Source organism: Petaurus breviceps, unplaced genomic scaffold (assembly GCF_028583685.1).
Source record: "Petaurus breviceps papuanus isolate PSGF00001 unplaced genomic scaffold, PetGlider_PUasm1.0 90879, whole genome shotgun sequence".
Taxonomy (NCBI): Eukaryota; Metazoa; Chordata; class Mammalia; order Diprotodontia; family Petauridae; genus Petaurus; species Petaurus breviceps.
Genome location: NW_027187368.1, coordinates 9708925 through 9734636, shown reverse-complemented (window position 1 = coordinate 9734636; position 25712 = coordinate 9708925). Strand labels below are relative to the sequence as shown.

The 25712-nt window shown below is 37.4% G+C and overlaps 1 protein-coding gene across 1 annotated transcript in view; it reads left to right on the top strand.

Moving 5' to 3' along the window:
• The window catches only part of PAPPA (pappalysin 1), a 306500-nt gene that overhangs the window by 57489 nt on the left and 223299 nt on the right, over positions 1 to 25712 (top strand). Inside the window, exons 3-4 of the mRNA XM_069073822.1 lie at positions 6009 to 6154; positions 16649 to 16942. Of these exons, the coding sequence (XP_068929923.1) occupies positions 6009 to 6154; positions 16649 to 16942 (440 nt within the window). The remainder of the gene's footprint in view (positions 1 to 6008; positions 6155 to 16648; positions 16943 to 25712) is intronic.

The window sequence follows — 25712 nt, the reverse complement described above, 5'->3', positions numbered from 1 at the left end:
TGGGGAAAATGCAACAGACCTTCACACTGTGGCATGTCACCAAATGTTTTCTCCTTCTCATTGAGACAGCAGGGGACCAAAGGGACACCAAGCCTCAAAGTATTTTGGAGGAAATTACTTCAGCCAGTGACAGGGACACTGTTATAGAACACAGACTGTTTTCTATTGGTGTAGTCTCCAGGGAGAGAGACTACAAGGTCTTGGGTCATGCAAGTTTCCCTGTTTTGTCCCCCTTGGGGAAACTGAGCCACAGAAAACGAGAGGAAGTCACTTAGGAAGAAAACCTATCTCCTCAGAAGGAAGGGCTTTTAAGGAATAGAAATGCCCCTTCTCCCTCCCCCCCCCCCATAGTTTTCCTTGATTCCTCTTCTAATGAATATTTCCTAGCCTAGAGATCTGGGAATTAGGGTTGGGCAGGGGTGAGGAGCCTGCAGCCTCAAAACCACATGTGGCCCTCTAGGTCCTCAAATGCAGCCCTTTGACTGAATCCAAACTTCACAGAACAAATGGCCATCTAGGTCTTCAAGTGCAGCCCTTTGACAGAATCCAAACTTCACATTGTTCTGCACTTGAGACCTAGAAGGCCACAAGTTCCCCACTTTTGGGGTAGGGAAATTATCTTTCTCAAGAATCTCTAATATCATTTGTAGGATCCATCCAAGAGAACTTCTAAAAGGTGAGCAAACTCATTAGTATGAAATAAATAAAGAACTTGAAAAACTAAAACAAAACAAAACAAAAAAAGAATTTGAAAAACTAATCTAAACCTGATCCACGCTGTCCACAGGGCTGGAAGAGCTTGGCTACCTCTTATTTTCCATTCTTCCATCTCTTCTGGGCTCCTCTTAGCTTCAGGGTCCTAGTCTAGTTTGGAACTAGAAGGACAAAAGGAAACAGAAAAATATTTTCCAGGATCCTATTCTTTATGTTCTAGGCTAAAATGCCTCCCAGAGAGGACCTCTTTTTCAGTTTGCTAAGGGCCAAGGGATTAGGAGCAGCACAGTTAGGTTTCTGGAAAACATCTGAACTTCAGAGGGTTAGCTATTGAATTTGTCATGCTTACTCATCTTAGACATAGGGACATCCTGCTTGTTATTGGATCTCGAAGGGAAGCTGGCACACATCACTGGCCCACACTGCTGCCGGATGACCCTTTGTGAAAAACTGTGAAAATTGGCCTCCTGTAACCATTTGGTCTATAGAGCTCCTGCCTGCAGTTTCATATGAAATGGATAATTGGGATGTGTCTATACTAGCCTAGCAATTCATTTTCAAGCGCTGACATCACATTCCTTGGTTCAGCAGCTCATTCATTCAGGAAACATTTCTCAAGCATGTAAAGTACAAAGGCAGCAGTAGAGACACCCCATGGTATAACAGATAGAAAGTCATCCTTGGACACAGAAAGAGCTTAGTTTAAATCCTGTCCCTGACATCTACTGTTTGACCATGATTAAGTTACTTAACCTCTCAGTGCAATACAAGCAACTATCTCAGATTTTAAGCTACAATGAGGTGAGCATCTGCATCAGTGAGAGTTTTCCATACTGATTTTCTCTTTTTTGGGGGGAGGGAGGGTTGAGATGTATAATACCCCATGCTAAGTTTTGCTGTATGTCTACACCAAAGTTGGTGTATATGTGTAGATTTGCTTGAATATTCTGCCAGCCTCCATTTTTGAAGACAACCCATCTGTTGATAGTAACCTTAGAATTACCTTCCTAATAGTGACAACAGAATTTAGTACAATGAAAATGGGGGAGGTGGAAGGGAACAAGTATTTATTAACCTCCTCCTGTGTACAAAGCACTCTTTTAAGCATTTTAAAAATAGCTCATTTACTCCTTACAATAACCCTTGGAGGTAAGTGCTATTATTATCCCCATTTTAGAGATGAGGAAACTGAGGCAGACCAAGGTTAAATGACTTGCCCAGGGTCACACAGCTAGTAAATGTCTGAGTTCACATTTGAACTCAGCTCTTCCTGACTCTAGATCCAGTCCTCTGCTCAGCGTGCCACCTAGGTGCAATTAAGCTATCGACAGTCTCACCCCCTGTCCTGTTTTTTTGCTAATAGTTTTTCTCTTGTGAGCTGTAGTACCCTAATAACACAACTAAATTTTGTTGCTCTGTTACATCAGAAAGAACAAAGGCCTTGGAAAAGGGAGGGGGAATAAGGGAGAGAATTGAGTTCCAGTCTCAGTTTTGTTGTTTATTACTTCTGTGGCATTGGGCAAGTCATTTCCATGTTCTGGACCCTTTGTTCTCCATCAGTGATTTAAGATTCCCATAGATAAGGGTCTGAGATCCCTTTCACATTTTAATTCCATGATTTGTGATCTCCACTTCCTGTGGTTTAGGCCAACAGTCACAATCTTCCTAGAAATGCAAATTTCCCTAATGGGGGTCTTAACAGGATTTTTTTTTTTTTGAAATCTGAACTGAATTTTCTTATCTAGTTCCTCAGCCTGCACAGAAACCATATATTTGTTAGCAGAATTTTTCAAAATCAAACAGACCTTGATGTGTAAGTTGAGGTGTTCTTGAAATGTATAGAAACATTCTAGTGAGAAGAGAGCAGCCTCTGTTGAATGCCAAAGTACAGGTTTTAAATACAATCAAGTCTAGGCTCTTCTAGCTCATTTCTTCCAGCTACATAGTAGTATGCCGTATTTCCTTCTTCCCTCCCCTCCTTGCTTCCTCTTTTCCTTCCTTCCTTTCTTCCTTCTTTCCATCCATTCTTTTCTTCTTTCTTTCCTTCCCTCCTTCATTCCCTTCCTTCCCTCCTTTCTTTTTTCCTTCCCTCTTTCCCTCCTTTTTCTCTTTCTTCCCTCTTTCCTCCCTCCTTCCTCCTTCCTTCCTTCTTTCCTTCCTTCCTTCCTTCCTTCCTTCCTTCCTTCCTTCCTTCCTTCCTTCCTTCCTTCCTTCCTTCTTTCTTTCCTTTCTTTCTTACTTTAATATGTGTGTATAGATATCTGTATGAATATATTAAAGTTTACATACATCTTACACCCTGTGTTTCTCCCATGAAGTCACTGAAGCCTTGTTAAGGAGACATCAGGAGAGGATAGCAAGTTTAGGCTCTGTGCCAGCAGAAGTATGTCTATCTGTGGTTTACAACATTTTCACTTTTCTCCTTTCAACCCTCATTAGTACCCTGACTGACCTCTTCTCTATTTTGTCCCACTATAGTTGGCACTTTGACTTCAGCAATTAAAGACTCAAAACTCCTGCTACTTCAGCTAAAAAAAGAATGATGAAGTTGGAGAGAATCTTTGAGAATATAGTTCAACTCCTTCATTTTACAGATGGAGGAAATGAGGCCCAGAGAGGGGAAATGAAATTTCATAAGACACTCAATATGTTAACAGAGCTGGCCTTATATCCCATGTCACTCGCCCTTCAATCTCGGGCACTTTACATTTTGCATTATAGCATGGATTCATTCACTAAACACCTCCTTTATGCATAGCACCATGTTGAGGGAGGCACAAAGTTTAAACAAGACACAGATTTTGCCCTCATGGTTAAATGACTTGTTCATAGTCACACAGTAAATGTCAGAGCTAATATTTGAATCCCAGTCTCCTGACTTGAGGACCAGGACTCTTCCCAATACACCATGCTTCCATATTCACCATGTAATGAATTAATTCATAATCTTGGAGAAAAAGTTCTGTTTGATCATTTCCCTTCCTATCTATCTTCCTCTATTCCTTAAGTCACTGGTCTCTAAATGTTTTTGTTTATACACTGCTATTATTATTAAAAAAAAGAATACTCACCCATAATATATGTATATTTATTTATAAATTATACACATCTAGTGTGTCAATAATGTATATATTGTAAAATTTCCATAAAAATAGACATTTAAAAAGGATGAGATGATATTTGAATCTAGACTCCTTAAGAAGTCATTGAGTTTATTGAATATGGGAATGAAATGGTTATATCTGCACTTTATCACAGACAGCTGTGGAAGATGGCTTGGGAAAGGAAGAGACTTAAAGCAGGGAGACCAGATAGGAAGCTGTTGCCTAGTGCAGGTGAGAAGTGAGGAAGCACTAAAGGGGGGGGGAGCAGTATTATATGAGTAGGGAGAAGGGAAGAGATTAGAAAGATGCTATGAAGACAGAAATGGCAATAAATGATAATTAATTAGAGTTGAGGAAAACACCGAGGTTGTGAACCTGGGCACCTGGAACCTGTATGTTACCTGGTAATATACAGTAATGGAGGAATTTGGAAGGCGGCTGATTTGAGGAAAAAGATAATGTCACGTGATCTGTCCTGAAGTACAAAAGCCATCTATGCCTCCTCGTCCTGTGCGAATCACTCTGTCCCATCCAAACTGAAAAGGTGAAAGTGGGAATCTTTCCAGCTGGCCACTGCTCCCAGCACAGAGACAGCCTTTCTAAATGGACCTCCCAGAACCACAAGATGGTTTGAAGGGTAGAGGTGAGGAGGGAGGGTGCTTTGGAGGAAGGGTGGTGGATTTTCTCAATGGAACTTGCATATATGTTGCTGCTCGTATTTGGGTCAAGGTAAAGTGAAAATTGCCCCCAGGAATTTCCATTTGGATATCAAGGGGGATGTTAAGAGCTTATTCAGCTGAGGGAGGAGATGGAGTAGGAGACTGCTGAGGGATAAGGGATACATGTGGCCATTGCAGGGAATATAGATGCCTCTGATTGGCTCATATTTCCACCCTCCTCTTTATTGATCACATACGCATAAGATCAGCCCAGAGCCCTCACTTTATAAACCACTTCTATAAATATGAAAGACATTCTTGCCTAGAGAAGACACTCACAGGCTATCCCTGTAGACAAAGAATGCTATGAAGAGCAATCAAAACAAATAGGAAGAAAAAATAAATTGTTTTGGGGCCCACTACCTGATTCTGATTAAACTTTCTCTGATACATTTTAGGTATAAAATAATAAATTATCTAATCTGTGAATAGAAAAGCATACTTCTTCCCCACTGCTCCATTGAAGCAGACATGGGCAGAAAAACTCCTCATATACAAGATACTATACTTGGGATTCCTTGTACATGACAATCCATTTCCCATCTCCATTGCCTTTGCACAGGTTTCCCCACATGCCTGGCATGCACTCCCTCCTCACCTTTCACTCTTAGAATCTTAAATTCCTTTAAAAGATCAGCACAAGGGCTATCTCCAACATAAACCCTTTCCTGATCCTTCCAGCTGCTAGTCCCCCCTCCCATAATTCTATATTATACATATATGTATATATACAGATGTACATAGACATAAATGCATATATATATGCATCTCTCTCTGTCTCTCCTTTTTTCTCTATGTGTGCATTTTTTTTTCTCTTCTCTTTCTCTGCCTCAAGGCAGAATGTAAGTGCCTTGAGGACAGGTACTATTTAATTTTTGCCTTTGTATTACCAGTGTCCAGCACAGTGCCTGAAACAGCAAGATTAATAATTTTTTTTGCTTAATGCTACATAAAAGAAGCAGCAATATTGAATGCTTAAGTGCATGGTCATTTCCACACCACTGTGATTCTCTAAAGGCAGTTCACACTGCTGAAAGGAATACTGAATTGTCCATCATGATAATACACTCTTTAATCCTTTTTCCCTCTGTACAACCCCTTGAATCAGCAAGTCTACCATGCCTGTTGTGAAAATTTATTGGGGCTCAATTAGGAAATAGCAGGCACTGATCCCATCCTAGGAGAACATTTATTATCTTTTAAACAAATTCAAAGAGTAAAGCAATTTCAGAGAATAATTTGCCTAATAAAAAATGGTAAAGGGCTCAGCAGGGTCAAAATCAAAATATCTGTCATTGCCAAATGACCACTGAAAGCATGTTTGGAACTGCTGGCTCAGGAAAACACATTTTGTACCTTTCTGGGAAGCTAATGTTTCCTGGTGTGACATTTTCTTCCTGGCTAGATCAGGGTCTGTCTCTGTAGTCCAGTGCCTTTACAGAAATAATAGCAAAGTATATTTCTGTTTCAGAGCCTACTTGGATGTCAATGAATTGAAGAACATTCTTAAATTGGATGGATCCACACACCTTAACATCTTCTTTGCAAACTCCTCAGAGGAGGAACTTGCTGGAGTTGCAACTTGGCCTTGGGACAAAGAGGCACTGATGCATTTAGGTGAGTCTCAAACACCAGAAGGTTTTCCCATTGGGAGGTAAGACACTTGGGTGCCAGTTTACTTCCAATGTCTAATCATTCCATTCCTAGTCTTTGCATGATACAGCGTAGTACCTTCCAGAGAGATGAGAAGTGTCTGGTTTGAATGGATTAAAGCCTTGTTCTTGGGACATCATTCCCCTTCGTCTATTCTCATACTCCTATGCAAGGTTAATGGTCTTTGAGATAGTATCATGGGTTTATGAGTAGAGAGTAGGGAAACATAAGAAAGATATTGTGGAGATGGAAGTGATACAATTTCATAATAGATATATACAATGGGGTAGAGTGGAGGATGATTATAAGCTTGTGAGCCTGGGAGACTCAAAGGATGGTGAGGCCATGGATTTTTGGAAGAGGAGTGGGTTTAAGAAAAAAAAGATAATGTCATGAGATCTGTATGAAGATCAGGACCCATCTATGCCTACTCATCCATACCACTCACTCTCTCTCATCCAAAATGAAAAGGCCCGAGCGGAGATCTCCTTCAGTGGTTGTTGCTTTCAGCACAGAGCCCACCTTCCAAGCCACTTAGGATGATGGATCCTGATTCTGAGGATTGATTTGGCATTGATTATAGCAAACTTAGAACAATGGGTGTTGTTAGTTCACAATAGGAATTAGATATTTGAGAGAATGTGGAGGATGTTGGATAAGATTTTCCTTAAGTTTCCTTTGAACTCTACAATCTATGACTTGTAACTGCAAGTAATCTAATCTATTAAGAAAAGACAAGATAAGAAAAGCATATTGAGATGTAGTAGAAATATCATTCCAGAGGGGTAGCTAGGTGTCACAGTGAATAGAGCACCAGTCCTGGAGTCAGGAGGACCTGAGTTCAAATCCGGCCTCAGACACTTAACACTTACTAGCTGTGTGACTTTGGGCAAGTCACTTAACCCCAATTGCCCTGCCTTCCCCCCTCCAAAAATAAAAAAAGACAAACAAAAAAAAAGAAACATCACTCAGTTAGGAGCTAGAAGACCTGATTGCAGGCGTGTGACAGTTAAAGTTCAAGATCTGGCTTTCTGGTGGAAAAAAAAAAATTGTACCATAGAACACTCTTAAGCTCCATCTCCATCACTTTATTAAGTGTAGACAATAAAACACAAACACACACACCACACACACACACACACACACAAACATACTAAATCAAGTCCTGATTTCAAAGATGTAAATATTCATGCTGAAAATTTAATGCCAGTCTTCACGTGCCAATGCAAGCTGGCTTCAGCACATCCCCGCCTGACACTTTCTTGCTTTATGATCTTGAGCAAGTGACATAAACTCTTTACGACTAAGTTACCACATCTCTAACTAGGTGGGTTGCACTAAACAATCTCTATGGTTCCTTCTCTGATCAGTAGTCCAAAGGGCATAGTAGACTGTTGGTCCTGCAGTGAGGAAGACTTGAGACCAAAACCTATCTCAAATACTTTCTAGCTGTGCGACTTTGGGCAAGTCACTTAACCTCTGGTTCAGTTTTCTTATCTGTAATAAAAGACAATATTAGTACCTTCCTCCCAGTGCTGAGAGGATCAAATATTTGTAAAGTGCTTTTTAAATCTTAAAGCTTTAAGTAAATGTTAGCTATTATTATGAGTCATAGTATGTAATATATGTAATTTTTTTTAAAATAGGAATTTAAGCAACCTCCAATGTTCTGAATTCATGGGCTTAGGTATTTCCTCAATTGCTACAGGTCACAATCTCTTACGAACTTCTCATCTTATGTCATTTTTTTCCATGTATTTCTATAGAGGATCCTCTTGTGCTCATTCTTGGAATATTTTTAGATACCATTAAACCACTAGGGTCATTCATCTGTAATCCTTACTCTCATTACATGATGATTTCCCCTCCTTTTCTAACCCATTATTCAATTCAAAGAACAAAAATTAGAAATTACAATCATTTTTTTAGCAATATCCCAGAAATTCTAGGTCTAGTTGGAGGCATTTAGTCCTGTGATAAGATGCCTTGATACAAGCTAAAATTCAAAATTCTGTCTTTTGTAAGAGAACCAACATCTATTTTTTCCTAAGACTATCAGCTGATTAAGACTAGTCTCCCATCTGTGATCCTATTGCATGTGAGAGAATTGAGCATAGTATGGATGGGACCTAGCTCCTCTCCCTGCCCACTTTCCCACTTTAGATTCTCTCCATGCCATTCCCTATGGCTATTCCAAAAGGAAGAAATGTAAGACCACTGTGCTTTAGCAATCCTGTGAGGCTGTTGCACAGCCCTCAGGCATTTGGGTACCGTGAGCTGGAGAGGAGGATAGAGTTTTGTTTAGAAAGGTGCGAGTGCCTTTTTGCACTTAGCTTCTGGTCTTATAATACACTAGTCCAGGGAATTGTCACCTAGATAATTGCAATAACATCTTCTCACTTGTCTTTTTGCTTACATTCTCTTCTTCCTCTCTAAGTCAGCAAAATCATTCTACTAAAACCCTACTTACATAACAAAAAGCAGTAGGCATTTATGAAACCCACTTTGCGTGAAAAGTACTGTGTTAGGCTTTGGAAAACTTATGAAGGAGATGGCTAGGTGGCACACTGGCCCTGGAGTCAGGAGGACCTGAATTCAAATTTGGCCTCAGATATCTAACACTTACTAGCTATGTGACCTTGGGCAAGTCTCTTAACCCCAATTGCCCTGCCTTCCCCCCTCCAAAAAGCAACCCCCCCAAAAAAAAAAACCTTATGAAGTTAGATGAGACGCAGCCTCATAGAGCTTACAACCCAATGGGACAGATAAGATTAATGTGGATAAACAGTTTGCAATATTACATGGTAAATTTGCTAGATGAGTATAAAACAAAATAGCATATGAAGTCTGAAGGGGGAAAGATCATTTCTAGTCAGGGAGAACTGAGAAAAAAGCTGGTCATTCTCCCCCCCTACCTAATGAGAACATTCATTAGCTCTCTTTGAAGGAGAAGTTAAGCTTCTTTTTTTTTTTTTTTAAAGCAATCGGGGTTAAGTAACTTGCTCAAGGTTACATGGCCAGTTATTTCTGGGTGTGGTGCTGAGTATCTGAGCCCGAATTTGATCCAGGTCATCCCAACACTGGAGCCGGTGCTCTTACTCGCTGAGCCACCTGGCTGCCCCCAAGCAATTGGGGTTAAGTAACTTGCTCAAGGTTACACGGCCAGGTGTTTCTGGGTGGGTGCTAAGTGTCTGAGCCCAGGATTCGATCTCCAGGTCTTCTCAACACTGGAGCCAGTGCTCTTACTCGCTGTGCTACCTGGCCACCCCGAAGTTAAGCTTCTTAAAGCTCGAACTTGTTCGCTGAACATTCAGGACTCTTCACAGAATGTTTTCTCTTTTAAAAAAAGTTTTATTTTATTCTGAGCCTAAGCTGTTAAAAATAAGACAAAACAAAATACAAATAAAAATGAAGAAGCAAAGGTAAAAGAACCTGACCATAGATAGGACCATTTTTGCTCTATGCATCAGGACAGTAAAAATGAGGAAAGGGAAAAGAAAAAGGAATCTATTAAAGAGACATATGGAAATGCTTGGTATAATTTAGATACTTGTCAATTCACTAAACATTTATTAAGGTATTAACTAGGCTTGTCAGTCACCTTTCTTACTCCTTATCAGTCAGCAATGTCCCAGCAACCATGTTGAAGAGAACTACAGCTGGCAATGATCATAGCATCTCTTTTTTCCTACATGAGATTTTTCCAGTGAGGGAAAGTAGAGATCATGGCTAGTGACCAAGGAAATAGGACCACCCAACCTTCATCTCCTTCACTGACACAGAATGCTAATGGGTGATACTTCAAAGAATAACGTTGCAATGAACTTCACAACACAGTCTTAGATACCAAACATCAGATCAGTCACAGATTTGGTGACAAAATTGGACAGTCAGATGTGAAGCATTGGCTTTTCACAGTGGTGAATGATGCAGGCAGGTATAAGATCCAAGTGGAGTACCAACGAGAGACTAAAAGCTCCTATCCAAAAGAAATATCTTCTATGGTCTTGACCAAGATGAAAGAAATTACTGAAGCTTACCTTGGGAAGACTGTTACAAATGCTTTCATCATAGTACCTACCTACTTCAAGGATTCCCAATATCAGGCCACCAAAGATACCAGAACTATAACTGGTCTTGATGGTCTCCAAATTTTCAATGATTCAACTGATGCTACTAACTGGGACAAAAAAGGTACGTGTATAGAGAAATCCTTTACTTTGGAACAGTTACTTTCAGAATCTCCACTCTTACCTTTTAAGGTGGCATCTTTGAGGTCAAGCTAAGTATATCCATTTAGGTGGGGAGGACCACACAGTCAATTATTTCATGACTGAATTCAAATGAAAGCACAAGGACATCAGTGAGAACAAGAGGACTGTGCACCTACTGTGTATCACTTGTGAATCCCTGTGTATCACTTGTAAATGTGCAAAGTATACCCTCTCTTCTAGTACCCAGATCAGTATTGAGACTGACTCCTCTATGATGGTATTCAGTTCTATACCTCTGTCACTCATGCCCCTTTTGAAGATCTGACTGCAGACCTGCTCCATGACCGTCTGTCCCCCATGGAAAAAGGTTCTAAGGCATGCCAAACTAGCTAAGCCACAGATTCATGGTGTCATTTTGATGGGTGGCTGCACTGATATCCCCAAGAAGCTAGAAACTCCATCAGTGGCAAGGAGCTCAACGAGAGTATCAATCCTGATAAGGCTATTGCTTATGTCCTTGCTCAGGCTGCCATCTTGTCTGGAGAGAATCTGAGAATGTTCAAGACTTGTTGATGTTGGATATCACTCTTCTTTCCCTTGGTATTGAAACTGCTGGTGTATTTAGGATGGCTCTGATCAAACACAATACCATTATCTCTGCCAAGCAGATACAGATTTTTACCATCTATTCAAGACAATTAGACTTGTGTATTCAGGTTTATGAAGGTGAGAGAGCAGTGACAAAGGATTATATGCAATTTGGTAAATTTGAGTCCCCAGAAATCCCCCATGGCCCCAGGAGTGTTCCCAGGCAGAAATAGCATTTGAAATTGATGCAAATGGTATCTTCAATGTTTCTGTTATGAATAAGAGCATAGACAAGGAGCATAGCATCACCATCACCAATTACAATGGTCATCTAAGCAAAGATGACATTGAGGTGCAGAAAAATGAGAACTACAAGGCTGAAAAAAGAAGCAGAGAGATGGGTTTTTTTCCTAAGAACTCATTGGAATCATATGTTTTCAACATGAAAGCTACAGTGCAGAATGAGAAACTTCAAGGCAAAATTGATGATGAAGGTAAACAGAAGACCCTTGATAAATATAAAGAAATGATCGACTGGCTGGATAAGAACCAGATTGCTGAGAAGGAAGAATGCGATCATAAGCAGAAATAACTAGAGTTCGACAACCAGATCAGTACTAAGCTATACCAGAGTGTGTGTGGGGAGTGCGGGGACATCCCCGGGGGGCTCTCAGGGAGTGGAGCAGCCCCATTTAGAGGTGCTTCATTTGAACCCACCACTAGAAGAAAGAAAATTCCACTCAGCTTTTCCAGAATTGAAGAACTCAAATTTATAGTCAAGGCACTGGCAATTTAACAGTAACATTTAAGCTTTTGTGAAAATCTGGGCATTTTGAATACTTAAATGTGTACAGAGGAAGAGAAGTGAACGACATTGCACTTTATAAGTACTGTGAGCAAGTAGAAACAGAAATCCTGTCCTGGAGAATTAAAAAAAAAACTATTTAAAAATAGACATCCCCCCAAAAGCATTAAGTACTTACTATATGTAATATACTTTGCTATGATAAATGATGCAGAAATAAATAAGACATGGTTGTGAACTCAAGGAGCTTTTATTAATAGGAATAATTAGACGTGTACCCAGATAAACAACAAATTAGTCTATAATAGGCATGCAAAAGAATTAGAAAGTATTCTTAGATGAGGAAAAATCAGTGTACTGAGTCAGGAAACCTGGCTTCTCATCATGGTTTTGCTATTTGTTAGCTGACTCACCTTGTGTGAGTCACCTACCCTTTCCCTGAGTCTTAATTTTTCATCTATAAAATGAAAGGGTTGGTCTAGATGGTCTGTAAGGTCTCTTTTAGCTCTAGAGTCATCTTCAGATGACTTCCAGCTGGGATAATCACTGAAATCTTCATGGACAAGGTGGCATTTTATCTGAGCCAAAAAAAAGCAAGACTAAACATTGATTCACAGATCAAGAGACAGAGTTCTATGAATTATGCCCTTATTACTGGACCATCATAAGCAGGCAGACCTTTGCCCACCCAATCTGAGCTAAGCCACACACATATGTTAACAATATATTAGGGTATACTCCCAAGGAATCTTGTTTAATTTATTTTATTATATTAAACATTTATTAAATGATAAAGAACATTATTTTTCTTCATCAAACTAAACCAAAAAAACAACCCCTTTTTAATTTTTAAAATAATAGCTGTGCTTTAAAAATACAACAAAAAAAAAGAAACACAAAATGCCACATTTAAGACAGAGTATGCCTGGGAACAGGTAAATGGGATGCTTTCTAATCTGTATTCACTGCTTGGATTCGTTGACGAGATTTTCTTAGTATCCAGTTTTCATCAGGCAACCTCAAGTTGACTATAGGTACTGAAAAGGAAAATAAATTTCTTGTGTAAACAACTCGTCCCTACCTCTTAGTCTGTGGATTCATTTTTCATTTCGTTCCATGCTTTCTCGTGACCACAAATCCAATGCATACTTATTAATTTTTTTTAAAATTGAAATATGTTATGTAGTCCTTGTCTAAATACTAACCATCTGATGAGGTAAAAGCCCCTGCTTTAGAACTGTAGCTGATGCACGTTTTGATTGCCACGAGAGAGACATTATCATAAGCACAGAAAACATTCATTCCTTGCCGGACCAGTCCCTATGAACCCCGGTCAGTCCCAATTTATATTAGCTTTGTTGCCATCTCCTTGCCTTGGAGGTAAGCTAAGATGTCCTGGAAGAAAAACAAAAGCAGGAGATGGTGAGTTTCTTATTATATCTGACAAAATACCTAGGAAAGATTTCCTGCCTTAGTTTCTTTTATTCCTTCCATAGTCCTTCTCATGCATTTTCCTTTATCTTTATAGGAGAATGCAATGAGCAGAGAAGAATTAATAGAATCTGTGATTTGCCATAACTTAGTGAGCTTGTCATCCCAGCAGCTTCACTAGTGATAAAATTCCCTTGGCTAAAATCTTGCCCCAGTCTTGTTTCCCCAAATTAACAGGGCGCTACAGTCAAATTTTATTCTGTCATCATTCTTTGGCAACATCATTTTTTTCTTTACTTTGATGGACCACTTACAAGTTTGCTCAGCCCTAAATATTAACCTTCCATGACATGAATTTGTGTTTTAAAGTTTGGGTACATGTCTTAAAATTTGGCTCCCTCCATGCTAAGGAAGGTGTCATTTCTCCAAGAGTCATAAAATATATGAAAACAGAAATATTCCATTTCAGAGGGCTTGCCCCTGCTTTTGTTTTGAGCTAAGTGGTAAAGGATGTGTAGTTCAGTGTGCAAAGAAAGTCCATGAACTCCAATCAGCCAGTTCAAAACTATATTCCCTCGAACAAGGAGATGTTCTTTGTCATTTTAATGAAGGGACAGTATATTACTATCCTGGACAACAATCGAAGTCTTCTCAGTCAATGAATCTTAGAACTCAAAGGGCCCCATCAAGCATCTAGATCAAACTCACATACAAAACATCTGATGCCTTCTATCATGTTCTCAGCAAGTGGTCATATACACTATTTGGATGTGACTGGGAAATTATTGCTTCATGAAGAAGCTTATTCATTTCATTGTTGAGTGATTCTAAATGATTAAAAAAAATCTTTTTTTTTCTTATGTTGAACAGAAATCTGTTTCCCTGTAACTCCTCCTACATTGTGGTTTTGCTTTTACCTCCTATCTTGTTTTGCTTTACAGGGTAACAGAAAAAGCCATGGGACAGGATTCATTAACTTGGGGTCAAGGAACTTGTTTTTGATTTTTTTTTAATTACTGTGTTATAATAGATTTCCTTTGTAATCCTATGTATTTTATTTTATGAATTTAAAATCATTATTCTGAGAAGGGGTCCATAGGTTTCACAAGACTGTCAAAGGGGCCCATCTCACACACACACACACATACACAAATTATTCTCATAGGTTTATAGAATCACAGAGTTTGTACTAGATAGAGGGTACCATTAAGTGCCCCATTTCACAGATAATGAAACTGAAGCCTAAAGAAATTAGTTGACTTGCCCAGGGTCACACAGATAAAAAGTACCCCAAATGGGCATGAATGCAGGTCTTCCTGACTCCAATGGCAATCAATGCCTTATCTACTATAATACATCCATATGACAGCCCTACAGAAATTTGAAGGTCATGATCATATCATGCTTAAGTTTTCTTTTCTCCAGGCTGAATTTTAGGGGTTCTATGTCCCTTAAATGGATCTCTGTGTAACATGACTTCAAGTCCTTTCAACATGCTGGTTTCCCTTCTCTGAATATACTCTATCTTGGCATTGTCTCTCTTAAAATGTGTCTCTTTGGAGAGATTTGGTTCAATTCTTACCCCTTACTGTTAGATGATGTGCTTCTGGGCAAGTCACTTAATCTCCCCTGGCCTCTATTTCCTCAACTATAAAATAAGAGAACTGAACTTAATGGCAGGAAAATTAGGGATCTATAGCTAGAAATGGACTTAAGAAGCTATCTAGTCCAACTCCCACCTTTTACATTTGAGAAAAATGAGACCCAGCAAGGTTAAATGACTTACCCAAAGTCACACAGATAGCATATATTAGAGATGATATTTGACTTCAAAACAAATATCTTTTCCACTATACCATGCTGAGGTACTTTCCAGGTCTACATTCTGATTTTTTTTTATCTTCTTTCCTTTAATTCTCTATTTTTTTGTCTTAAAAGTACTATTTGTTATAGGAAGTGACTTTCTGGGAGGTGGAGGAGGAATGTGGAAAAAACTATGAGGATATTTTAAAAAGGCATCAATAAAAACTTACTTTTACAAAGTTGATTCTACAAGTCTATATGATCCTAAATTTTAGGGTAGGAGAGGTGAAAAGACTTCCTGAAATCAGATTATGAAATTATAATCTCCATGAGACTTAAGAGAGTATAATTTTCCCCCTTCATATTTCTAGAATCTAAACCCATGCTTTTTATATGACACACCTAAGAAATCATTGCTTAATTGAATATCAAAAAGAATAGGTAGAGAAAAGAAAAGATTGAGTCATAGTGGATCTGTTTTTTTGTGGGCTTTTTTTCAGACTGGACCCATGATTTTATTGGCATAAGGAGCTCCTAATGAGGAATTCCATCTACCACTGCAGGCTGGCACTTTCTCTGTATCTTATAATGTCATGTAGAGCTATCTGGAGACACTGAAGTTAGGTGGTTATAGGCAAGAAATTGCATTCAAAAATAGGATAAATGTTTGGATTTGAGTTGTGAAGATATGGTTAAGAGATAAAGATCACACCTGGAAGCCAGTGGGTTAGGTCCTAGGACATAGTCTATGGAATTACATCATATTAGCCACTTGCTAAATTCAGTGGTCAAACCATCCATGAATGAGTACTACAATTTACTAACCATTGAGTCTGTTACTCTAGTCCTCAGTATGCTTATCTATAAATGAAGGGGTTAGACTAGAAGATCCCTAAGGTCCTTCCTATCTTTAATGGTCTCTCTTTTATGTTTTAGCATTTTATGTTCCATTCCTGATATAGATAATCTATAATTCTGTAACTTTGTAGACAACACATTGTGAGCACTTTGTTGGGACCTAATGAAGGTACAGTCCTGCTGTAGGATCATAGAATCATAGATTAAGATTTTGAAGGGACTTCATATGAAGGCGAAACCACCAGAATTCTTTGTACTGTATGTGAGGGGCAGTTACTAGATAAGTTTTTTTTCTTCTTTTCAATATTTCAAAATTTTCAGATACCAGTAATGTACTGGGTATTGTACACAACAGGTGACTAGACATGTCTTCCTATCTGGAGAAACTGCCAAAAGAACCAAGAAAAAATAATGAACAACAAATAAGGCATGGACAATGAACTGAATGAATAAGTTCAGGATTGGGGAGTCACCAGGCAGAAGAACAAGAGGCTTTTGCTTTTGCTTTCTTTTCCCCACATACATGTCTCTTTTTGCTTTAACTTCTTGGAGGGAACTCCTCTTCAGAATGAGTTAAATAAGATGAATTCCTGAGGTTACTTCCAATTCAAACTCTGAGATTACCTGGGACAGAATAAGTGCTTAATAAATGCTTATTGCCTGATTGTTTGATTTATTCTATAATCCTCAGTTATATATGTAGTTTTACTGAGAAACACATTACTCTCCTTATCAATTTATCTGGTTTTCCCCTTGCAGGTGGCATTGTCCTGAACCCATCATTCTATGGCATCCCTGGGCACACCCACACAATGACCCATGAGATTGGGCATAGTCTAGGACTTTATCATATCTTTCGAGGCATATCAGAAATCCAGTCCTGCAGTGACCCATGCATGGAGATTGAGCCTTCCTTTGAGACTGGAGACCTCTGCAGTGATACCAACCCAGCTCCCAAGCACAAGTTGTGTGGGGACCCAGCACCAGGAAATGATACATGTGGCTTCCGGACCTTCCTCAACACACCATACAACAACTTCATGAGCTATGCAGGTACTTAACTTGGGTTTTCACTAATGTATCACTGTTGTCGTACAGCGTGTTGGGCACAGAGAGAGGCCTGGATTGGTGCTCAGAAGCCTCAGAATCTAGTATCTTCTGATGTAACTTGATTCATGGTCTCCAGAAAGTTGTTTTCCCTTTAGCCCATAGTATCCTCACTTTTCAAATGAGGTGTTAATACCTGTTTTAAAAGGGGCATAGTGAGGACCAAATGGGATAATGAATGAGAACTTTGGAAAGTAGAAATCATTCTATAAATCTTTGTTTCTACATTTAGTTGTATGACTTTGAGCAAGTCACCTTTCCAGAGTCTCAGTTTTTATATCTGAGTGGTGGAGATAAATTGGCACTTTCATTAAGTCATTTACATATTATAATGGGGAAGTTGCTTTATAAATGTTAAAGCATTGCAGAAATATTTTGTATTGATCACAATAGTGACAATGATAACAATAATAACAGTGTCTCTTTTTGCATATTGCTATTTGAAGGAAATTCCAAAATAAAACCTTCCTCATTTATCTAAAATCTCAGATCCCTTTTAATTTTTCTTTGTGTCCCAGATTCTATAGGCATTTTTATAGTCTATATTTCCCCCTTTATACAGTCTATTTTCAATGTAAACAAGCAAATAAACAATAAAAAAAACAACGCTGAGATTCAGTTTCCTCATCTAATAAAAATAATAATTGGATAAAATGCTCTCTAGGGTTCATTCTAACTCTGGCACTTTAAATTACTTTCCAACTGGTCAGATTCTATGAACTCTAAGAACAACAGCCTGCTATTGTGGTTTTTAGCCTCCCAAGCAGTCATCAGACCTGTCCTCTAGAACTAGTGCCCTGAAGGAGTGTTTTGCTCTCATCACAAATAAGGATAAATAAGATACATAAACATTCTAAAGAATTCCACAATATTTGCACAAAAGCAGATCCCCACAGGATTAAAGATCCCTGGTGGGGTCCAGATTCAACCTCTTATAGTCCAGTCACTGGGTAGTCATGATTCCATTTTCTTCACAATGCTGTGCACATATTAAGCATGAATACATCTTACCGACTTGACTGGTCTTTAGCACTTTTCCTGTGGATAGCTCAGTGTACCAGAAGAATTAACAATAGCATGAGCTGAGATGTTTGCCTGTCTCTTGGGAGCTTAGGAACTACCATTAACTACCAGAACACCATAAAGTAAATCTTATCCTCCTCTTTTTTTTCTTATCTTTTCTTTTCTTTTATAGATATATAGAGTGATTGATTTACTATTTTTTTAAAGAACCCCTCAGCTCACTGACCCATTAAGAGCAGAACTAATTCACTGAGTTATGATAACAAACTTGCACCCACAAAAGCATATTTAAGGCAACCACAGCTTTGAAATGTTTGTTTTCCTTAGACTTTGTGATAGATGGTGTGACAAAAGCAGCTGGATTAAATTCAAAAAGCAGGACAGGATCAAGTTCTCAGTGCTGAGCTACTGAAAGCAGATCTTGCTGTCACAGTGAGGTCTGATGGTCTCAGCAAAGACCTGTATTCAAAAGCTGGGAGTCCATTTCTTGGGACCTTGGACAACTCATTTTCTCTTTTGGGACTGAATCTATTCCATTCATCCTCTAAAATTTGACATTTATTAAGTACTTACCATGTATACTGGATTTCATCATGTATTAGGAATCATGGAGGGATAAATATGAAATAATCCTCACCTTCAAACAGTTTACAATGTAATAGTAGTATTAATAAATATGATACATACATGAGAATACTACAAAGTACTATGAGATCAGAAGAAAGAGAATGATCTGGGAAGAAATAAGTATATTTGAAGTAGGGAAAAAACTAGAGATAATTTAGTGCCATAAAATAAAGATAAAACTACTTCCCATTTATATTTTATAGTATAACAGAATCATAGATATAGAACTGGCAGGGAACTTAAGGCTTATTGAGTCTAAGCCCCTCATTTTATTTCATGAGGGAACTGAACCCCAAGATCATACAGATAGCAAGTATCTCAGACAGAGTTTGATATCAGGTCTTCCTGCCTCCAAGTCAAGTGTACTGTCTACTCTGACACCTTTCTACCTTGCTTTTAACCTGCTCATGCATTAGATCTCATTTTAAGATTGCTTAAACTAGAGTCATAATTTAGCACTGGAGAAATTGCCATGTAATAGAACTTTGGGGCTCACTACTACATGATATTATCAGTGTCCAAGCACACAATCCAAGCACATAAACTAAAAGGAATTGGGTTTAAGTTCTTATATATAGCTCTCTAGACTGTGATCTCTTTGAGGGAAACACAAAACCATTTTTCATCTCTGTCACCTTAGCACTTAACAGAGTACCTTGTAGATAGTAGTCATTTGATAAATGCTAATTTTATTGAGTTGCTATAGTAGTTTAGTTCTAAGGCTCTTTCAATTCTCATTTCTCTTGCCAGTAGTGACCCCAGGGGAATACACATGGGAGGACCTGGTTCTTCTCTTTAATATCAACTTTAAAGATTTAGCATGTCTGTTTATTCACTCACTCACTCATTCATCTATCTGTCCATCCATCTGTCTGTCTGTCCATCCATCCATCCATCCATCCATCCATCCATCCATCCATCCATCCATCCATCCATTCATTCAACAAATATTTCCTGAGTTTCCTTAGAGGAGAAAAAAACATGAAATACACACAATACTTCTGACCATAATGCAATAAAAATCCCATTGAATAAAGGGCATTTGAAGCATAGATTAAAAATTAATTGGAAACCTAATCCTTAAGAATAACTGGCTCAAAGAACAAATCATAGAAACAATCAATAATTTCATTAAAGAGAATGATAACAATGAAACAACATGCCAAAGTTTGTGGGATGCAGCCAATACAGTACTTAGGGAAAATTATATTTTCCTAATTGCTTATATCAATTTAAAAAAGAGAACGATCCAATCAACAAATTAGGCATACAACTAAAACAATGCAAAAAAACCCAAAAAACAATCCAACAATTTAAAACCCCTGAATTCAACATTAAAATAGAAATCCAGAAAATCAAAGGAGGGATTAACAAAACTCAAAGTAAAAGAACAACAACAAATCATTGAACTAATAAATAAAACTAGGTTCTGATTTTTTGGGGAAAAATAGATAAACCATTGATTTTTAAAAAGAAAGAAAACCAAATTACCAGTATCAAAAATAGAAAAAAACAGGTTAATTAACAACCAATGTAGAGGAAATAAAAGCAATCATTAGTAACAATTTTGCCTAATTAAATTCCAACAAAATTTATAATCTAAATGAAATTAATGATATTTATAAAAAATATAAATTGCTCAGATTAACAGAACAGGAAATAGAATATTTAAATAATACTGTCTTAGAAAAAGAAATAAGACAAGCTATAAAAGAGCTCCCTAATGGAGGAAAAAAACAGGACCAGATGAGTTTAAAAATTAATTCTACCAAAAACTTAAAAAACAATTTTAATGCTACATAAGATGTTTAGAAAAATAGGTAAAGAATGAATCCTGCAAAATTCCTTCAATGTAACAAATATGGTCTTGTTACCTAAACCAGGGGAGTCAAAACAGAGAAAGAAAACTGTAGCCCAATTACTTTAATGAATATTGATGCAAAAACTTGACAACATATCAATAATAAAACCAACAAAAATCACATAATTATTTATTTAAATAGATGCAGTTTTTTAAAAATACAACACTTATTCCTGAATTAAAAGACAAACTTTCATTAAAATGATTAAAGCTAGAAGCCTTTCCAGTATGATCAGAGATGAAACAAGGATGTTCATTATCACTAATTCTTTTCAGCATTTTACTAGAAATGCTAGCTGTATCAGTAAGACAAGAAAAAGAAATGGAAAGCATAAGCATAGATAATGAGGAAACAAAACCAACGCCATTTGCAGATGATATGATAACTTGCCTAGAGAGTTCCAGAGCTTCAACTAAAAAACTAATTGAGATAACTAACACCTTTAGTAAAGTCACAAGATAGAAACAAAAGCCCACACAAAATAACAGCATTTCTGTATATTACAAACAGAATCAAGTGCAATCTTCATTTGAGATCACCATGGAGAGTGTACAATAGTTGGAAGGCTATCTTGTCAACACACACACACAGGAATTATATGAACACAATTTTAAAAAGCACACACAAATAAAAAAATCTAAATAATTGGAGAAATTGGTCAACCACGCCACTATAGTAAAAATGATAATATTACCTAAATTAATTTACTTATTCAGTGCCTGATTATTCAGGTAATGAAACTACTAAAAAATTATTTTATAGAGCTAGAAAAAAATAATAAAATTAATGTAGAGAAACAAGGTTAGGAATATTACAGAAATTGTAGGAAAAAAATGAGAAAGAAGGGAACCTTAGCAGTACCTAGCAATATCTCAAGCTATACTACAAAGCTATAATCATCAATGTAATTTGATACTATATAAAAAGTAGAGAAGTTGATTAGTGGGATGTATTAGATACATTATTTATAGAAGCAAATGAGCACAATTGCTTAGTTTTTTTATAAACTCGAAGATCTCAGCTATTGGAGTAGGAATTCACTATTTGATATAACTGGAAAGCAGTCTGGCAGAAACAAGGTACATACTATCACATACCATATACCAAAATAAGATCAAAATGGTCGTGTGATGTAGATACAAATGATAATATCATAACCAAATTAGTGGAGCAGGGAACCTGTCAGATCTATGTATAGGGGAAGAGTTGATGACAAAACAAGAGACAGAGTTTTCACATGAAGCAAAAAGGAAAATTCTGATTATATAAGTTTTTTGAAAATTTTCCCAAAACAAAACCAATGCAACTAAATTAGAAGAAAAGCAGGAAACTGGGAAAATATCTTTATGGCAAGTTTTGCTGAGATTTCATTTCTAAAATAATATAGGCAACTGCTTCAAATTGATAAGAATAAGAGTAATTTCCCAAATGATAAATGATCAAAAATATTAATAGGTGGTTTTCAGAGGAAGAAATCCAACCTATCAATAGTCATATGAAAAAATCATCTAAATCACTAATAATTAGAGAAATGCAAATTAAAACAACTCCAAAGTACCTTCTTACACCCATCAGAATGGCTAAGATAACAGAAATGGAAAATGACAAATACTGGAGGGTTTGTGGAAAAAACAAGTGAACTAATGCAATGTTGGTGGAGTTGGAAACTAGTTCAACCATTCTCGATAGCCATTTGGAATTATGACCAAAAGGCTATTAAATTGTGCATACCTTTTGTCCCAGCAATACTGCTACTGGGTTTATACCCCAAAGAAGTCAAAGAAAGAGAAAGAGGACCCATAAGTACAAAAATATTTATAGTAATTCTTTTAGTGGTGGCAAAGAATTGGAAACTGAGGAGTTGCCTATCATTGAGAAAATGGTCAAATAAGTTATGACATATGAATGTGATTGAATACTATTGTGCTATTAGAAATGATGGATGCTGAACTTCCAGTGCCAAGATGGTGGAGTGAGGAAGGAACCCTCTGAAGCCCTCCCAAATTGTCCTCCAAACAACTAGAAAAAACACATCAGAATTGGTCTAAGGGCAGGGAAGCAGTTTACCAGCCCAGCAGGAAAGGTCTGTCACACTGGGGTTGAAGATGAGTGAGGTCCAACAGCAGCAGTAGCCAGCCTCACAGCAGGGGGCCTGCAGCAGGGTTCTAAGCCTGGGGCAGTTCACTAGTGAGGTCCTGCCCTCCTGCAAACCAGCAGAACCCTAGGCAATTGATTACTTTGTGAAGTACAGTGGATGCTAGAGGGTTTGTGGGAAAACAAGTGCATTAATGCATTGTTGGTGGAGCTGCAAACTAGTCCAAATGTTTTGGAAAACAATTTGGAACACCCCCAGCACAGGCCAGCAACTAGACCTTGACCTCATTGCTAACCAGTAGTGAAGCCCATGTCATAGTAACCCAGTAGCAAGGCCCCACCCCTGATGCAGGCCAGCAGCTAAACCCCACACCCAGGGGAAGTCAACAAGGAGACCCCCTCCCCCTTACAGTATAAGCTAGAAAGGAAGCCTACCCTCTAGAGAAAGCAAAAAGCTAAGCCCTGAAGCCTAGGGAAAACCAGCAGTAAAGCCTAGATCCCTAGCTTGGGACAGTACAGGTCAGAGCCCAACTCTCACATTAAAACACCAGCTCACAAAAAAAAGGCATAAAAAATGAGCAAGAAACAAAAATAAAAAGATCTTGATTATCAAAAATTACTTTGATGATAAGGGAGGATTAAGGCATAAACTTAGAAGAGGACAACAATGTCAAAAAAAGAAAGATATAATTTGCTCTCAGGTCTAAAAGAATTTTAAAAAGCAAATTAGAGAAGTATAAGAAAAACTGGGAAAAGAAATGAAAATAATGCAAGAGAATAGGAAAAATGTGTCAATAGTGTGGGAAAAGATATACAAAAATTTACCAAGGAAAATACTTCCCTAAAAAAATAGAATTGGTCAAATGGAAAAGGAATTACAAAAGATCACTGGAGAAAATAATTCCTTAAAAATTGGAATTTAACAAGTGGAAACTAATGACTCTAGAAGACATCAAGATATCAAGATACAATAAAACAAGATTAAAAAGTATATATATGAAAATGTGAAATTTTTCATTGGAAAAACAACTGACCTGGAAAATAGATCCAAGAGAGAGAATATAATAATTATTGAACTACCTGAAAAGCATGATAAAAAAAAAAAGGAACCAAAAAATCTGGGCATCTTTCAAGAAATCATTAAAGAAAAGTGCCCTGGTATAGTAGGACCAGAAGGCAAAATAGAAATTGAAAGAATTCACCAATCACTGCCTGAAAAAGATCCCAGAATGAAAGCTCCCAGGAACATCATAGCCAAATTCTAGAGCTCAAAGATTTAAGGAAAAAGTATTGCAAGCAGCCAAAAAGAAAAAAATCAAATATCATGGGGCCATAGTCAGGATTACACACAATTTTGCAGCTTCCAAACTAAAGAAACAGATGACTTGGAATATGATATGCCAGAAGGAAGGGAAGTCAGGATTGCAACCAAGAATCACCTTCCTAGAAGGTGGTCTGGCTGTACCAGATTTCAAACTATATTATAAAGTGGTAATTATCAAAACAATCTGGTACTGGCTAAGAAATAGAGTGGTGGATCAGTGGAATAGATTAGGTACAAATTATATTATAGCAAATGACAGTATATGTTAAATTTAAAGATTTAAAAGTTTTGGAACAAAACTCATTATTTGTCCAAAACTGCTGGGAAAACTGGAAAACAGAAACTGGATATAGAACAACATCTTGCACTGCATTCCAAGCTAAGGTTCAAATAGTTACATGATTTACACATAAAAAGGTGATACCATAAACAAATTAAGAGAGAATGGAATAGTTTATTTGTCAGATTTATGGATAAGGGAAGGATTTAAGACCCAAGAAAATATGGAGAGCATTATAAAATGTAAAATAGGTAATTTTGTTATACAAAATTTAAAAAAGTGTTTTCACAATAAAACCAATGCAACCAAAATTATAAGAAAAGTAGAAAACCGGTGCAGGGGGAAAGGAGAAGTTTGCAACAAGTATCTCTGATAAAAGCCTCATTTCTCAAATATATGGAGAACTGAGACAAATTTATAAAAATAGAAGCAATTCCCCAATTGATAAATGATCAAAAGATATGAACAGGTAGTTTTCACATGGGGAAATTAAAGCTGTCTATAGTCATATAAAAATGCTCTAAATCACAATTGACTAGAGAAATGTAAATTAAAACAACTGCAAGGTAGCAGAGTGGCTAATATGACAAAAAGGGAAAGTGTTGGATGTTCGAGAGGATGTGGAAAAACTGGAACACTAATACACTGTTAGTGTATTAGTGTGGAGGTGGGTGCTACCTATGTGGCATGTTGCAGGCATTTTCAAACAGCAATATTGTAAAGTTTATCAACTTTGAAAGACTTAGTAACTCTGATTGACATAATGGCCTGCCATAATTCCATAGGACTCATGATAAAATATACTGTCCATTTCCAGAGAGACAACTGATGAACTCAGTGAAGACTGAGGATTGTTTTCTTTCTTCCTCTTCTTTTCTTTTTTAAAAAGTTTTATTGATATATTTTGTTTTTATGTTGCATTTACTGATTATTCACTCCACCCCTTCTTTGTGGAAGTCTCTTGTAACATAATAAAACAATTATTCAATACTAAAAATAGAGTAATCTTATTTGAAAGTGTATGCAACAGGCCACATAGGTAGCACCCACCTTTATTTTATTTTGTTTTTTAAGTTAATCTTTTATTTATTTATTTTTAGTTTTCAACATTCATTTCCACAAGATTTTTAGTTACAAATTTTCTCCCTGCCTTTCCCCTACCCCCACTCCAAGATAGCAAGCCTACTGAATACCCCTTCCCCCAATGTGCTGTCTCTTATATCCTCCCCCCCACCAACTTTCTAGTAGGGCAAGATGTGTTTCTATACCCCAGTGCCTGTATACCTTATTTCCCAGTTGCATGTAAAAAACAATTTTTTTTAACATTTGTTTTTAAAACTTTGATTTCCAGATTCTTTCCTTTCTTTCCTCTTCACCCACTTCCTTGAAGATGAGCAATTCAATATAGGTTGTACATGTGTAGTTATGCAAAATGTTTCCATAGTAGTTATATGGTGAAAGACTAACTATATTTCCCTCCATCCTATCCTGCCCCGACATATTCTA